Below are 17,569 nucleotides of genomic sequence, written 5' to 3' on the forward strand. Positions count from 1 at the left end.
AGCAAAAACACGAGACGGTCGAAGTCAAACAAGGTTCACACAGTTTCCAGAACTCATACTTTTATATCTCTTATCGACATTTTCGGTTTTTTTCGGCATATTGCCGTATTGGGAGCACTTGCTTGGCTCAAATTTTGCAAAATCATCAGTTCAGAATCACATTTAATGAATTACCAAACAAGCAGACAGTTTCCAGAACCATCACTTAGAGACAGTTTTTCAAACTCCCACTTGGGTGGAAATATGGCACGTGGAAATTCGCGAACCGTTACAAAGCGACTAGGGACATTACCTACTATTAGCAGACCATAACTATGACCATCAGTAAATCATATGGCCAGCTCTCTAACAATAATTTTTGTCTAATTTACTCTCTAACTTCAAAATATGTTTACATCTTTTTGATTTGGTGAATCTGTTTTTTTTTAATAAATATTTCTATTTACAGTATTAAAAAATACAACCCGTAAACATTTTAAAACCATACCAGAAACAACATGTAAAACTTTTTTAAACGAAAAATGTGAACTTTCTCAACCAAAAAAAGCAAAAAAAAAAAAAGATAAAAAAATTAATAATGTGAACAACTTTTGTTAGTAAAAATGAAGTGAACTAAAAATTATCTGTGTGATGTTTTTAACAATGATAACAACAATAGCTTTGTTGTTTATTGGAATAAATAAATAAATAAATAAATAAAACCAACCAACAATTGTCATCTATATATATAGTGTAGATATATAAAAAAAAAAGAAAAAAATAACTGCCATTATGAGATCAATAACAATGCTATTATTGATAATAGTATTATTAATTCATCATACAGTAGTGAATACAACAAATACTAATAATAACTATCGTATGAAACAACAACAATACTTTTATAACAACAATGAGCATTATAACAATAGAGGAAATGTTGAATCACAGCAACAATTGACTCGTGAAATTCATATAACACAGGTAAATCAAAGAAAATATACTGATTTTATTATTTGTTTACAGGAACGATTAGTCTGGGGTTTTACATTAAGAATGGCCGATTCATCTGCGCATTTCCATTAATACTATTCGAATTTATAGAAATTTTCTACCTATAACGTTAGTTATAGATAGGAAATGGGATCAAGTTCACCCAATACTTTCGGGTGATAAGAGACTTAAGCATTCAAGTTTATTTAATGTTAAAGACAGCTCACAGGTAGATTTGAGCTTATAAAAATTGTCGAAAATCAGGACTTTGTCATCCATTATGTAAATTTTTGGTCTGAAACAACTTATTTTAGTCCGTGGGTCAGCAACCTTTTTGTTGCACAAACATACTTAAAACTTCATGAGTGGCTTCCTTTTGATGAGTCTACCAAACTTTTTCTCTTCGACCTTTTTTTTCGAAAGTCCTGCGTTTTCAAGTTATCAAAATAACGTCATATTTTAGATATCGACAAAAATACAGCACCGATGACCTCCTGGAACATGCCGTACTAAAATATTTTCGCTGTTCAATACATATATGATTCACATTGTTCGACAAATTCCATGCTGCGTTTCTTCAGCCCATGACGTTATCATGCTCATTTGAAAACGCAGCAGTTTCGAAAACAAGACAGAAAGTTTAGCCACTCACAAAGTTTCAAGTATGTATTAATTAAACATTTAACAAAAACGACCCTGTCCCGTGGACTATTTCCCATTTTGTTCCTATTAATATGTGTAAATTTTCTTGAATTCAGGGAACATTACAAGGAGTTATCGTTGAACCATATCCTGAATCATCGTTACATCATAATCAAAATGATCTACCAAAAGTTGAACGATATTTGGGTATACCTTACGCTGCAGCACCCGTCGGAGGATTACGGTTTATGCCACCAGGAGCTCCACCACGTTGGGATAAAACAACAAAAGTATTTGATACTTTACCACCTGTTTGCCCACAAAATTTACCCATCATTAGCAAAAGTCAAATGTCACGGGGCCGGTATAAATATATGCAACGATTATTGCAGTTTTTGAAGCGATTCAATCAGAGTGAAGATTGTTTGTATTTGAATATTTATGCGCCTGCGTATGGTAAGTGTTTTTAAATTTTAAATATTTTCAAAAAAAAGTCTGTTGATTATGGGCAAAAAAATGCCATCTGTGAGTGGGAAATAGAACTATTGTTAAATTTTAGTGCACTAGCGCTATCTGTGAATGGGAAATAGAACTATTGTTAAATTTTAGAACACGAACGTCACCTGTAAATGGGAAATGAAATTAGTAAGAAGAAGAAAAGAGATTTTTTTAGTTTTTATAAATAATCTCTCTTTTTTCCAGTGGAAGGTGATATTCAAGAAAAATATCCCGTTATGGTATTCATTCATGGTGAATCATTCGAATGGAATTCGGGAAATCCGTATGATGGAAGTGTTCTGGCATCATATGGACGTGTTATTGTAATCACATTTAATTTTCGACTTGGTATTTTAGGTAAATTGATCATTGCACCTATATTTATTTTTTATTTATTTTGTGTTTTGCATTTGCATTGCTTTGTATTTTTTTTATGTAAAAATAATACATGAATGGAATCTCGGTAATTTCCATAATGTAATTTTGATTTGTTGAAATATTTTTACAATAATTCGAACAATACTACTCACCCATGCAATGGAGTAATTTGAACTAATATAACATACAAAATATACATGTATACTAAAAATATTATTATACTTTGATGACTGTCTGGGGGGGGGGGGGAATATCAGAATATAATAGGAAAATAATCAACAGAGAAATTCTTTACTACCCAGAATATGTTTTCATACCTTGAATGTGCCAAAAATTCAGGCTTTTTGACGATTTCGGATGAGTTTCCAAAATGACATCGAAAATAGCTTCGTGATATTACATTTTGATCAGAGAATTTCGAGCGATATCATTGACAATTGTTAACCAATCGTTTTTATTGAGTCAAAATTACTCTATCAACTGAAATTACTTCACCAACTCCCGAAAGAAAAACATATTGATGATTTTTTTAAACACCCATTAGAAAATCGAGAAAAATTTTTCCCACCCGGTTTCGATAAAATTCTGCAAATAAGATAATTTTGACTCAAATAATACAAAAATCACGTACGTTTGATGATTGGATGCGTATTTTTTACGATATAGCCCAAAATTCCATAACAAGATGATTTCTAGAATCGATTTCAGATACTTTCTTAAAAATTATTTGCCTCTTTTGGGTCTGAATTGCTCTAGAAAGTCCAAAAACACAGACGAAAAAATGTTTGTGCTTGTTTTGATATCTTGAAAATCAACGATTAATTGAAAAAGTTCTCTATGCCATGGATATAGTGCATCTAATCATCACATGGGTTCCTTTTAGTTTCAAATTTCTCATGAATACCTAGTTTTAACCAATTTTTATCAGAATTTTTAAATCCCTACAAATGTACCATTAAAAAAAAAAAAAAACAAAAATGATCATAATTTTACCGGAATGCGCCCACTCTTTCCTCAAATTTTACCGCTTTTTGACATTGAAACTCGCACTTGATACATAGACTTTGAATACTCTCGATCAAATTATATTTAAACCAAAAAAATAAAATTCGATTAATCTGTTTATAAGCTACGTTGCCCCAGATAGACACAAAGATACACAAATACACAGACACGTTAAACTTATAAAAACCCCTTTTTTCAGTAAAGAACTATTAAGGATATAGATTTCAATGTATTTTTGGTGGAAGCGCAATGAAATGAAGTTAACATATCATTCCTATATACATATATTCAATTATCTGCACTTCCACCATTTTAAAAACTATTTTTTGTATGTATGAAGAAGATGTACAAGTATGAATTTTAAATGATTATTTTCAGTATACCAAGGTATAATATTATTTTCTATATACCTGTACATGTATCTATCTATTGTGTGTATTATAATATAGAATAACAATATATATAATTGAATAACAAAGTTAATATATATATATATATATATATATATATATATATATATATATATATATATATATATATATATATATATATATATATATATATATATATATATATATATATATATATTTGATATGGTATATAAATCAAAATGTATTTTTAATAAAAATTTCTAACAAATAAATAAGCTAATAAACCATTTTGAGTACAATGCCATCACCATTAATAGCATCACGAATGTTAAAACCGATTCTAAACGAGTATTTAATTTTTATCAATATTTTATGAAACCAATTTTCTATATCTATATTTATAAAGAGTTCATATCAATTTGATTGAGTTAATATTTTATGAAATTTATATAAATATTTATTAACAATTATTATTTTTCCATTTTTAACCCTTAAAGTGTGGATGCACATTTATTTTCACACAGGAGTTAGAAGAGAAAAGAGAAATTGTTCGTCGTTTTAGAAATTAAAAAAATAATGAAAATAAAGTCTTATATTAAAAATATTTTGTGATTCGTTTCGAGAGTTTTCCTGATGTATTGATGATAGAGGAGAGTGGGGCAAACATGACTTCGTCTAATTACCAACAGTAAAGTTGTGGGGTTTGTTTATATCATGAAATTATTTCAAAAATATAACATATCTCATTTTTCGGGAAATTTACATGATTTTTAGTCAATTTTTAAGATCATTTGTTTCGTAGAACACACGGTAGGAACTGTGAAATACTTTATGTATTTTATTTAAATTAAAAATTTAAAACATGGGTCAGATTCGACTTGATAACATTCCGGAGCGGTCACAGTAACCACAAGACCATGGCCTCATTGAGAATACTTTTATTATTTCAGGATAATAAACTGTAAACAAGAGAAGAGAAGGTGTTGTGGGACACCTGGTAGAAACTTATAAATGTTGCGCTTGCTTTTTTATTTACACGAGATTTTTTTGAAAATTTAAGATATTAATTGTATAATTCAAATACTTGTTTTATTGTTTAAAGAATTAAATATTAAAGCTACTTTAACTCTATACTTTATGAATTAATGAAGTTTAAAAAAGACATGCTTCTGATTGTGTAGACAACCCAATATGTGCCTACGATATCTACAATTGGTATATTTATTATGAGATAACATTAAATGTCCTTGTAGATACTTTAAATTATCTCTATTATCTTTAACTTCTGATAACTCACTTTCACAAATCATTTTTCTTAATCAAAAAAGTTTGACAAAAATACAAATTGACAAATTATACCAATATTTTTGCATATTCTCAAAATCCATAGCAAGCTGAATCGATTGAAAAAGTTTTAGTTTCCTTGGTGACCTACGTGAAAATGGATTTACCTCCCAAAAAAGAAACAAATCATAACGAATACAAGCGATGAGAAATATAGTTCCAAAAAATTGTCGTTCGATCGCGAGACTATAGTTTGCGATATACCTAAACTGTACAGCTTCTTCAATAATTGTGCCTAAAAGAATGTTTTATCTGGCTGGAAATAACTCCGAAAATTGAACTCTGTAGAAGAAAGTACACTTTTGTAGCATCGTTGATTGTTAAGGGTTAAAAAGTTTTACGATCGTAACAAGGTAGTAGTTTTAAATTATAGTTTAAAAACTTTTTCCACGAATTGATCCTTGAAGATGAGATGACCAAAACATATCCTTGGATATACACACACAATACACAATATAAAATTACTGATTTTTCAAATTATAAAAGTTTTTTTTTTTTTTATTATTATTATTTTTTTTTTATGATTCTCTTTTGAATCAATAGACCGAAACTGAAGAGAGAAAAAAATCAGAATTGAGTTGTGTTCTTTATAATTCTATATCGAAGACGAATATATATTGCTTGAACAATATAATAATGTAATATATTCTTGGAAAAAAAAAGTTTTTAACAAGATATATTCTAGTCTAGGTTCTCATCTTGGAAATTACACTTACTGGGGAAAAAAGTGGATCAGTAAAGAATTGTTTCATGAAAAAATTGTTTCATTTTTTTTGTACCTCATATCCACACGTAAACCATTCATATTTAACAAAAGATGTTTGAAAATCAGTTAAAGAATGAAAAAAAAATGAGAGGTGCCGTGGAACACCCGGTTGGAACTATGTTCCTATTGTATCTTCGTATATTATAAATGTAACGCTTACTTTTTTAGTGAGATTTGCTTTGATTTTTTTGCTAGCTAAAAAATTACTCAAACAAGTGAAAACAAACAATTGACTGAGTTAATTGTTGAAATACCATGCATAGTCAGTGTTGATTTCTTTTTCACATAACACATACAAACATGTGACACATACAAAACTGATAATCAAGTATAGTACATATTCACGGGTAAACAGTGATGTTTACGAAAAAATGTTTCAAACAAAAGTTGTTTAATTGTTGATAAGGAACATTTTTTACATTTAAACTTTTGTTCTATCTCGATGTTCTCAGCTCGATATCTTTTTTCGTGTTTGAGTTATCGTGTCCACAGACGGACGGACAACCGGAAATGGACTAATTAGGTGATTTTATGAACACCTATGACATAATTTTTTTCCTAGCATCATTATTTTTAAGCGTTACAAACTTGGGACTAAACTTAATATACTATGTATATTTCATATATACATGGTATAAAAATGTTTTTGAGTTTAATGGGAGATATTATGTTCTGAAATCAAATTGGGTCTTGATCTCCTGTTTGGTTTAATAGTCAATTAAGATCCTGAAAGATAAGAAAGAATAAAACTTTAAATTAGAAAATTGATCCTCGTAAAAAACTTACATTTTTTATTTCAAACATTTTTTCGAAATTTGTAAGTTTGCTGTAGCAAAACCGTGTAAACGGTAACTGCAGAAAAATGCCTGTGTTCATGACTTTGACTTGAAATTTTACTATCAAGGCCATTTGATCCTAATCTTCAAATGGTCTGAAAAATTTACCTAGGCTGAAGAGTTATTAACACAGACAAATGATCTTATTAGAAATTTCTCTAATGCTAGCGTATTTTCTTCCGATTAAATGCAATAATCACATAATTTTAAATCGCATTTCCTCCGAAAGCTAACGATTTTCGAAAAAAAATTTTAGTTTCTTTATGAGGATCAACTTTTTATAAAGTGTTATTATATTTTTTAACTTTCAGAAAACAAATTGACTATTAAAATAATAATAATGTAGGTTTAACCTCCGTTTTTTGTGACGCATGCCTAATCACAGAGGCCACCCACAATAATTATTTATTCCATTACAAACATATTTACAATTACATTTTTGATATGGGTGGAGTCGGTTACTTCGTTCTTATCCAAGCAACGACAATGTGATCAATTCTGCACTCCCATTAATTATAAATTGTTCACACTGCCGCTGCGTGGATTCGAACCCGCAACCTAAGTCTAAATAGTCCAACGTTCTAAAACTAGCGCCTTAGACCGCTTGGCCATTTAGGCTCTATTAATTGACTATTAAAGCAATCCGCATAACTATGACCAATCTGATGTCAGAATATGATGTGACCCCTTTATTTTTTGATTGGTTAGCTACAAGACAAGCTATATAGCTGATTAAAATGATCCACCCTATATACTTGAGACTGTGATTGGATTTTTATGCCAGTTAATATATTACAGATAAATATAATATCGAATATGACATAGTCAGTCAAATGTGATGATCACTTTAAAAATAATATAAAGTACAAGCAAAGCATTATATTATATTTGTGACTGACTCTAAGTTGTGTTCTTGCTTGCTTATGCTTGCTTCGTTGCTGTCTATATGTGTTCAATGCTGCTGTCATATCATAAAAATATTGATAATAATAAACCGTCTCTTTTAACTCAAAATAAATAATATTCATTGATTTATTCATAACTTTAACTTTAAACTCACTTTATTATTATTTATCAAATAGATTCAATTAACCATGAATCGAAAAAGAAAGTTGTTTTTTTTTCTTGTTTGTATTTGATTCTATTTTAAAAGTAAATTGTGTAGTTACACGCATCTTTACACATGTTATAAGTTTTTAAGAGGTTGTTTGTCAAAGCGTTTTGATTTTTAAGAAGAACTTAAAACTTCTGGAGATGTATTCAGATTTTGAGATATCAAGGACAATTGTCTACGGAGTACTGTTGCCAGTTTTCTTAATAGCTGATTTATAGATGATAAATTCAGTAATCTAGAAAAAAGTAAAACGAATTTCATGAAAATTAGTATGCAGGGGATTTTTGGGGCGAAAATCGATCTATCAAGGTTTCATTTTCATAGAAAGCGTCGTCCGATTCCCGCCGTCGCAACAAAAATTAATTAATTAAGAGTTGTGATGCATATGCATGAAGGAGGTGCACTCACCCTCTGAAATTGAGGAGCTGATAAATGATTTTATCAGCGGAAAGGTGGTAAAACACATATATGGTATTACAGAGGTTCTCTATAGCCTAATTGTGTCCTTCGTGGACAGCCAATATAACCTAACCTAACCTAACAGTTAGAACAGAATCGCCCATCTGGGAATATCTTGAAAATAACGTATCAGATAAAAATTTGTGAAAGAACTTATTTGCTTACCTGTATGGCATTAATCTCGTACTAGTATTTCCGAAGGTGAATTCAAAAACATCCTGCATAATTTACAATAAAATTACCTCAATCAATTTGATACCAACTCTAATATTAAAAGCAAACATAACATCCAGAACACCAACCTGCCCCCCTATTTAACATACATTAATGTTTTCTAATTATCTGAATGTTATGGCCCCCATCCAGCATGTACCACCATACAACAACATTACAGCAGCAACCAGAGCTGGATTATCCATCCATAAGGCAAAGTAGACACTTGTTGTCTACAGGTACGTGCAAGTTTTTAAACAAACAAAAAATTAATTATGTAATTAAGCATTTCGCATAAATATACGACACTCTAATTCATATTATTTCTGTAGATAGGAAAAATTTTAATAAAAAAACGATAAGTATCGTGGGGCACCCAGTTGGAACTATGTTCCTATCGTATCTTCGTATATTATAAATGTAGCGCTTACTTTGTTACTGAGATTTGCTTTGATTTTTTTGTTGGTCTATTTTTTAAAACATTCAGTATGACTTGAAGTCGATTTGCTATCAAAAAAACGCAAATAGAAAAAAATGAAACATATACAACAAGATAAAAATTATTTGAAAATACAAATAACATGTATACGAGTAATCACTACATAGTATAAAACAAAGTCGCTTTCTCTGTCCCTATGTCCCTATGTCCCTTTGTATGCTTAAATCTTTGAAACTACGTAACGGATTTTGATGCGGTTTTTTTAATAGATAGAGTGATTCAAGAGGAAGGTTTATATGTATAATAACATTCATTAAATAGTGGAGAAGTACTGCTATTTTTGAGGTTAATAGTTAAAAATGTAAAAAGTAAATAAGTAAAAATGTAGTGTATGAATTTAGATATTCCAAAGATAGCAGGAAATCTTCATGGTATTTGGAAAGGGGGATTGTTTTACTCCAAATTTAACGCGTGCGGGCCACGGGCAGTAATGAATAAATCAAAACTACTGGATCGATTTTAATCACATAGGCTATATATTTTATACCCGTGCGAAGGCAAAGCGGGCCGCTATGTTTTTATATACAACGTTCACAGTTTTTCTGTAGTGTATTTAGTATCAGCATTGCACCCGTGCGAAGCGGGGGCGGGTCGCTAGTTAATTATAATTAATAGTTTTGAGGTACGCTACCTTTCAGGCTTAGTGTTAATTGGTTTCTTGTAAAGGTTATATGGGCTGTCCACGAAGGACACACTTAGGAGCCCATTGTGATACCATATATGTCTTTAACCACCTTTATCAGCTCCTCAATTATTTTCAGAGACTGAAGGAGGTGCACCTTCATGCATATGCCATGAACTACACCAGCCCATCACACGTTGTGACGGCGGGAATCGAACCCGTTACCCTAAGCATACCGTGGTAAGGAATATAGTTCCAAAAAAAAAATCCTTATTGATCGACTTTTATTACGGGCGTTGCTAATTTGTAAAAAATGTCTACGGGCGCAAAATTTCTGAATCCACCCCTGACAACAGCCTCACACCATATTCCATATCCTTCCCGTTTGAATACATGTAACAACATGAGTGCCAAATGTGAATTAAACTCGTAAATTAACAATTCCGTACCATTATTGGAGTATAATTTTATATAAATGTATCTTCTACCTACTTCTATTATTTGTCTGGTTATGGGTTCTTCTGTTCGATATCTTCTGCACTGTTCCTTTTACTTATACAATACACAAATGTATTTCTGTAAAATATATATCAATGTCAAAAACTTTCTCGAAAATAGTTTGTTTGTATGTTTGTTTCTAAGATAAACCGATTTTAAAATCTATTTCCTACAATTACAAATAGGTAAAATTTATTTGTAAGCTTTGAAAAAAGGTTTAAAATTTGTTTTAACTAAAATAAAATTAATAGGTCAGATTTTAATCCGAAAAATGAATCGAGCCTTTATGTCTTTACGATTTAAACATTATTTCCTTAAATATGAGTGTTTTTTCTTGTCTATAGAAAGAAACTTCTATTGACAAGAAATTCAATTCTTGAAACATATTAGAGCTAGGTTAATTATGATCACAAATTTGAAAAGTATGACCCAAATTTAGTAGAATTACATACTTGGTTTATCAAAATTGGATAAAATTTGGATTAGATAGAGCAAAATTGAATTTTTTGGATTCTGATGACGTCATAAAGTTCAAAAATTCGATTTTTTTGATAACACAGGCAAATTTGATCCGATCTTATTGGAATTTTTTTTGAAACCCACTAATTTTTGTCAGTCTTTTCACCTGTGATGTCAGTTTTTCGATAGCTATCACTATTGTGCTGAATTCCGGAACCAGGACTATACATTCTTGAAACCGATTACAGCTAGGGTAAATTTGATCACAAATTTGGAAAATATGACCCAAATTTAATAGAATTACATACTTGGTTTATCAAAATTGGATAAAATTTGGATTAGATAGAGCAAAATTGAATTTTTTGGAATTTGATGACGTCATAAAGTTCAAAAATTTGATTTTTTTGATAACACAGGCAAATTTGATTCGATCTTTTTGAAATTTTTTTTGAAACCCACTAATTTTGGGTCATTATTTTCAGCTGTGATGTCAGTTTTTCGCTAGCTATCACTATTGTGCTGAATTTCGGAACCAGGACTATACATTCTTGAAACCGATTACAGCTAGGTTAATTTTGATCACAAATTTGAAAAGTATGACCAAAATTTAGTAGAATTACATACTTGGTTCATCAAAATTGGATAAAATTTGGATTAGACAGAGCAAAATTGAATTTTTGGATTCTGATGACGTCATAAAGTTCAAAAATTCCATTTTTTTGATAACACAGGCAAATTTGATCCGATCTCTTTGAAATTTTTTTTGAAACCCACTAATTTTGGGTCATTCTTTTCAGCTGTGATGTCAGTTTTTCGCTAGCTACCACTTATGTGGTTAATTCCGGTACCAGTAAAAATAGCCAAATAAATTTCACCAAAAATTTAATATAATTTTGTAAATTTTTAGAATCTTATTAAACTTGTATTGAAATTCATGCTTACAGGTTTCATGAAACCCGGTGTAGCAGAAAATACACCAAGTAATTTTGGTTTATTGGATCAGATTGCCGCCTTACAATGGGTACAAGATAATATTGGAGAATTTGGTGGTGATCGAAATTTAGTCACGCTAATGGGACACGATACGGGAGCCGCATGTGTCAATTTTTTAATGTTATCTCCAGTCTCAAGGGGGGGAGCGAACGCCGAGGGGTTATTTCATCGTGCAATTTTAATGAGTGGCTCAGCGTTATCTGATTGGGCTTTAGTAAAAAATCCTGCACCATTTACAATGCAAGTTGCAGAACGATTAAATTGTAATCCACCAGATATGACGAGTTGTTTGCGGGTGAAACGTTTGGAGGATATTATGTCGTTAAAAATAACTGGACCACGTTTTATGACCAAATTTGGACCAGTCGTGGATGGAGCTGTTGTGCCAAATGATCCATATAAAATTATGAGTGGTTATAGAGATTTATTTAAGAGGTAATTTAGGAAAGTTTTCCCACTTTTTCACTTCCGACACTTTTTTCCGGCTTATTCCTTGTATTATTATATTTTGTTCTAATTTCACAGTTACGATTTAATGTTTGGATTAACGGAACAGGAATCGTATCATCTCCTGGATGCAATAACATTACATGCTGGAATTTTGGAAAAAGATTTTGAAGCTACCTTGCGTGCATACGTGGCCGCAAGCTATGAGTACGAATTATCTGAGACCGCTTATTCTAGAATCATTCAAGAGTACACAGATATTCGAAACGATGGTGTTCGAAGAATTGATGCAGATCATCGAGATATTTTATTGGATATTCTATCCGATGCCCGTGTGGTAGCACCTTTAATTACCACCGCTAATCTACACTTAGCCGAAAATCCGAAATCATATTTTTATATTTTCGGACATAATAGTGTTTTTGGTGAATATTCCATGGTAAATATTTTTGATGAAAAATTATGTCTTATCCGAATTAAAAATTATTTATTTCCAGTTGGATCGAAGTGTGAATGGTGAAGAAATTCCATTTGTATTTGGTATTCCGAAAGGTGGTCCGAAATATCATTACGAGGATAATGCAAGTAAAGATGAAATTTTATTATCGGAACAAATTATGCGATGTTGGACTAATTTTGCTAAAACTGGGTAAGTTTGAAATTTTAAATTAAGTCCTTTGAGGTCCAAATTTAAAAGTTGACGCTTATCGAATTGTTTTGACCAAATTTTTGGTTAGAATATAAACTAATTTTATATTTTTGACTATTCTAAACACTTTTTGTATCTTAACATTTTAAATTCGCCGTTTTCGAGATGTAGGCGTTTAAGAAATTGTAAAAAAATCGATTAAAAAAAATTGTAAATTATCTCTGTTTGAATACTTAAATTTTTTTTAGGAATCCAAATGCACCTCGACGTTTTGAAATTCCTCCATTTCGTTCGTTTTCCCATAATTTTGATTTGGATTGGCCAGAATATGACTTTATGAATAAATCGTATATGAACTTTGGTAAATTTTTCTCTACTCAAAAACTTTTATTTATTTTTTAATAATTTCATTTCTTCTTAAATTAGGTATCCCACCAGTGATTGGCTATCATTATCGTGATAAATTTATGGAATTCTGGAATGTAAAACTCCCGTTCGAATTGGAAGCACAGTTAAAACGAAAACTATCGGATGAAAATACTGAAATTCACCATCCACATCAATTCATCAGTCACCAACCATCTCGTGGAATAACCGCATCGATAAATCCATCAGAAGTTCGTAACCGGAATCCATCAATACCACTGGATCCTCCATGGAGATACAACGGAGGTCCATTAGACTCGGAAATCGAATCTACGACAGAGGAGTCCTCCGTGGGAGTAAAAGATGATGAAACAAAGAATGCAAATATCACGATGAATATAATAATCGGTTTGGGTGTACTGTTTTTAATCGTAAACATTTTGGCATTCACTGGTTTGTATTACAAACGTGATAAATTAAAGTCACGTGAACGGGACTTAAAAACACAACAAAAAATTGATGGTAACGCGTTAGTTAATTTGGATACACATGGCAATGAATGTGACAATGACTTTAATGAATCACATGGGTGTAATGTTTTAAAAATGGTTACATCCAAATATGACAGCAACGACCAATATGATATGCCAATTAAAAATAATACGGAAGCAAATAATGACGAATCGAAATTTAGTCCAATTTTTAAATTAAAACGACAATATTCCACAAGTACAATTGATCCAAATACAAAAGTACGAAATTGGATTACCCAGGAAATTGTACAAAAATATAGTCCACGATTTTTACGTCGAAATAATAATTTAAGTTTGGCAAATAGTCAAAAAGAGGTTAAGCAAAAGAAGAATACACAGTTAAAAGGTACGAAGGATATGAAACAAATTAGTTTGGATGACGATATTTCACTGGGACAAACTCCAACACGACCTGTTAGCCATATTGATAATAATATTTATGATGAAACACCAGAAAAACCAACACAAGGATCCCAAACAGATTCCAGCAGTGCAGGAAATCTTACTTTATCGAGTAAGACTAAACCCAAAAAAGTCTCAGTGGCTATTGATGCAACACCGGCTGCCCGAAGTTGTAGTATTTTGGAGCAACAGCCAATTGAGTTAACCAAATCGTTAACATTAGACTCGGATCCATCTAAATCCGGCATGCTTCGTAGGTCAGCAACGATGCAAGATTTCTTAGATAGTACGTCGACAGAAGATGGTTCAAGTCCTCATGCATCGGCTGTAGAATCGACTGTTATTAAAATTGAACATTCCCATTCCAAATCGGATCCAATTGACGCTCCTTATTATAAAAATAATCCAAATGCATTGTACGAATATAGCACTCCTCAAATTCCATTAAAACTGCAAACATTTACATCGAGGAATGAACCTGAAATATGTTCGCCTAAGAATGAACCGGAAATAGTTAATGTAACCAGTCGAGATGAAATTGACAGCAAGGAAATGATGACACCAGCTGAGGCATTAATGACAATTAAACGCCGAAATTATCCAAAAGTATTGCCAGATTTACCAAATACAAATGATACAGCAATTAAAAGGCGATCTTTACCACATCCAGGTCATTTATGCCAGTTTATGTCTCGAGGAAAAGAGAAAACAAATGTACCACCATCCTTAGCACCCCGAAATGTAACAAAAATTCCACCGGCACCTCCACCACGAACAACTTCGACAATGGATCGATCAGCGAGTGTTGAAGAAAAGGAAGTTAAAAGTACGTTACATGTAGGTCAGTTACTTCCGAAAAAATCACATAAACCTGTTCATGTGCATGTCAACGATCATGATCTAAAACCTCCTGATCCTAGTTTGGGACAACCAATTTATGATAATGTTCCAAATACCAGACCAGAACCAAAAACAATTATAACTGCATCGGGTAATACAAAAAAAATACCTAAGCCGAAAGTGATTATTAAACCGACAATCATGAAAAAACCGACGGAGCGTGCAGATGGGAAATATATACCACATGTTACAGCCTCAAATCTTCCCTTACCAAAAACTAAACTGAATCGATCCAACTCAACTGAAACGCCGTCCAAACCAAGCTTAGATCGATCCAATTCAACTGAAACCACTTCGAATTTACCCACACCAAAATTCAATCGATCCAATTCAACCGAAACACCTGTTGAAGAAAAATTCGAAGATAATAATTTTTCAAAGAAACCTGATATTATCGTCGCGGAATATAAATCAAGGTTACCAAAACCATTGTTCAGTACAAAAACAGTTAGTTCAGAAAAGTCATCGAATTCTAGTTCATCGAATTCTACATTAGATAGTAATAGTTCATCGGATACTGGTACGGTTGTGAAACGAATATGTTAGAAATGTGTTGTTTTTTCCCAATAAAACGTGGGGGTGAAAAAAATAGAAAAAAAAAATAAAAGGTGTTTAATTTTCCATGAAGTGTTAAAGGATATTAAATTTAAACTTAGAAAGAAAAGAAAAAAACTCGATCGAATGTAAATTTTTTATTTGTAAACAATTTTTGGGTGGATAGGTTTTTTTCTATCGATTAGAAAATATCTTTTCACACTAAATAATATTGGGTGAGTTCAAAATAAAAGTGTATAAGTGGGACTAAACATTTTTTGACAACTCGAGGACGCAATGCGTTCCTTCAATATTTAATACTTGCTAATGACAATACAAATCGGTTGTATTGATCCAAATTGAACGGCTAATTAATGTAATTACCTTCGGCATTGACATCAAATACTTTTTGACTAAACATGGCGTACAGTTCTCAGTTAGTAATTCCGATAAAAGTGTTTCTAGTTTGTGGGAAGAATTAAGTGTAGTAACAAAATTAACAGACACTTCTTAATCTTCTGGTTGAATAGAATGTTTGTAGGATTAATAGAATATTTTTGAAAAAGACGAATGATTTTTACCAGAAGGAAAAGTTTTTGAATTTTACATGTCATTTTTTTTTTGTAATAAATAAAATAATTTGTATACTTTTTTTTCGTTTTTACAAATTTTTGTTATAAAATGTATCATTTTAACCATAAAAATAAAAAAATACAGTTTTTATTTTATTTTTTTCTGAAAATTCTTCCACGGTTCTACAAAAACCAATCATTAAATAATTATGTTTTTAAAATTTTATATCAATCGCCATCTATGAAAAGCCATCAGAAGTTATCAAAGATCACAACCACTATTTCAATAGTATATTGTACACTTTTAGTTATTATTATATAGATGTCGCATTTTTGTTACTATTACAAATTTGTTGTTTTAACCAGCAAACAAATCAGAAGGCAACGTGCAATAAGGAGCATAGTTTCAATAATAAATTAATGTGCATGGCGTCCATATTAGAATCCTAACCCATTTTTCAGACTAGCATCTTTTCTTATAGCACCGGTAGTTGAATGCTGTTGTGACATAATTGGCATAGTACTATACAACTATATCTAAACTAGCAAGGCAACACGTAGCAATAAAACTGACCCAGTTTTATACAATATTATTATTATATATATAGTAAAGTGTTTTTTTGGATAACACCCAATATAATAGCACATAGCCTACAAATATAACAGCTATGGTACATATACCAACTAGCTCTCTGTGTATGAAAGTAAAATATATTTAGAAAACTATCACCAATCACTGTCACTAAATGTGACTGCATTCATCCATTAATGCAGTATGGAATAAACCTAAAGATTGATTTCTAATTAACTAACATACATACATACATACATACACACATACATAGATACATTTGTTGGCGCTGCTTCCTCATCCACTCAACCTTCCAATCTCTATGTATCCATCCATGTATATACTACATACAATGTATCTATCTATATGTTGTATCTATGTAATTGTATGATTTATATATCTGTATATATGTATATATAGGGTGTGACTAAAAATCAATGGTGAAAGAGATGAAACTTTTTTGGTTATACAGAAAAAAATACTGTTAAAAAATAATCGTTTCACAGTGATTGACAAACCGTCGCTGCCGAGATTCGAACCAGCAACCCTCTAATTAGAAGTCACGAACACTACACCAGGGCCTAAACATTAAGCCTTAGTTAATAAATTAATTCCTTAATATTGCGTGTCATAAAAATGATTTATGTACGTGATCAATAACTGATTTACTTATCATTCTGTATATACAGGTGTTTTTCCTTTTTAAATTGACTAATGTTTGAAACTCAAAAAAAAAAGTTTCATCGATGAAAATGCTTCAAGCAAAAAAATGTTGGGTGTATAGGTGCACATATTACGTAGGCATTAAACTTCACCTAGGTTTTCAGACTCACTCTACTCCATAACTGATAATAGATGGAGAACATGTTAAATTAGATAGTTGTTATTGATTGAAAAGGTAACATTTTTTTGTTCGAACCTTTTAC

The 17,569-nt window shown here is 31.2% G+C and overlaps 1 protein-coding gene across 2 annotated transcripts; it reads left to right on the plus strand.

Annotated features, from left to right (window-relative positions):
- Window positions 1-713: 713 nt before the first annotated feature.
- Window positions 714-15,567, plus strand: LOC123293346. Of its 2 annotated transcripts, XM_044874133.1 has the most exons (9): window positions 714-963; window positions 1,731-2,070; window positions 2,224-2,232; window positions 2,323-2,469; window positions 11,621-12,104; window positions 12,195-12,555; window positions 12,614-12,765; window positions 13,014-13,126; window positions 13,192-15,567. In XM_044874133.1, the coding sequence occupies exons 1-9, from the start codon at window positions 772-774 to the stop codon at window positions 15,510-15,512; spliced, it is 4,119 nt and encodes a 1,372-aa protein (XP_044730068.1). In that variant the 5' UTR covers window positions 714-771; the 3' UTR covers window positions 15,513-15,567. The 2 variants fall into 2 exon arrangements, with proteins under 2 accessions (XP_044730068.1, XP_044730067.1); XM_044874132.1 differs by lacking the exon at window positions 2,224-2,232 and having other exon boundaries at window positions 2,317-2,469.
- The last annotated feature ends 2,002 nt before the right edge of the window (window positions 15,568-17,569 follow it).

Source organism: Chrysoperla carnea, chromosome 2, assembly GCF_905475395.1.
Source record: "Chrysoperla carnea chromosome 2, inChrCarn1.1, whole genome shotgun sequence".
Lineage (NCBI taxonomy): Eukaryota > Metazoa > Arthropoda > Insecta > Neuroptera > Chrysopidae > Chrysoperla > Chrysoperla carnea.

Bases quoted from the DNA above. Each gene is read 5' to 3' on its own strand.
- LOC123293346 (XM_044874133.1), top strand. From the start codon at position 772: ATGAGATCAATAACAATGCTATTATTGATAATAGTATTATTAATTCAT. The intron at 12,556-12,613 runs GTAAATATTTTT...ATTTATTTCCAG, and splicing joins TTTTTGGTGAATATTCCATG to TTGGATCGAAGTGTGAATGG. The intron at 12,766-13,013 runs GTAAGTTTGAAA...AATTTTTTTTAG, and splicing joins ACTAATTTTGCTAAAACTGG to GAATCCAAATGCACCTCGAC.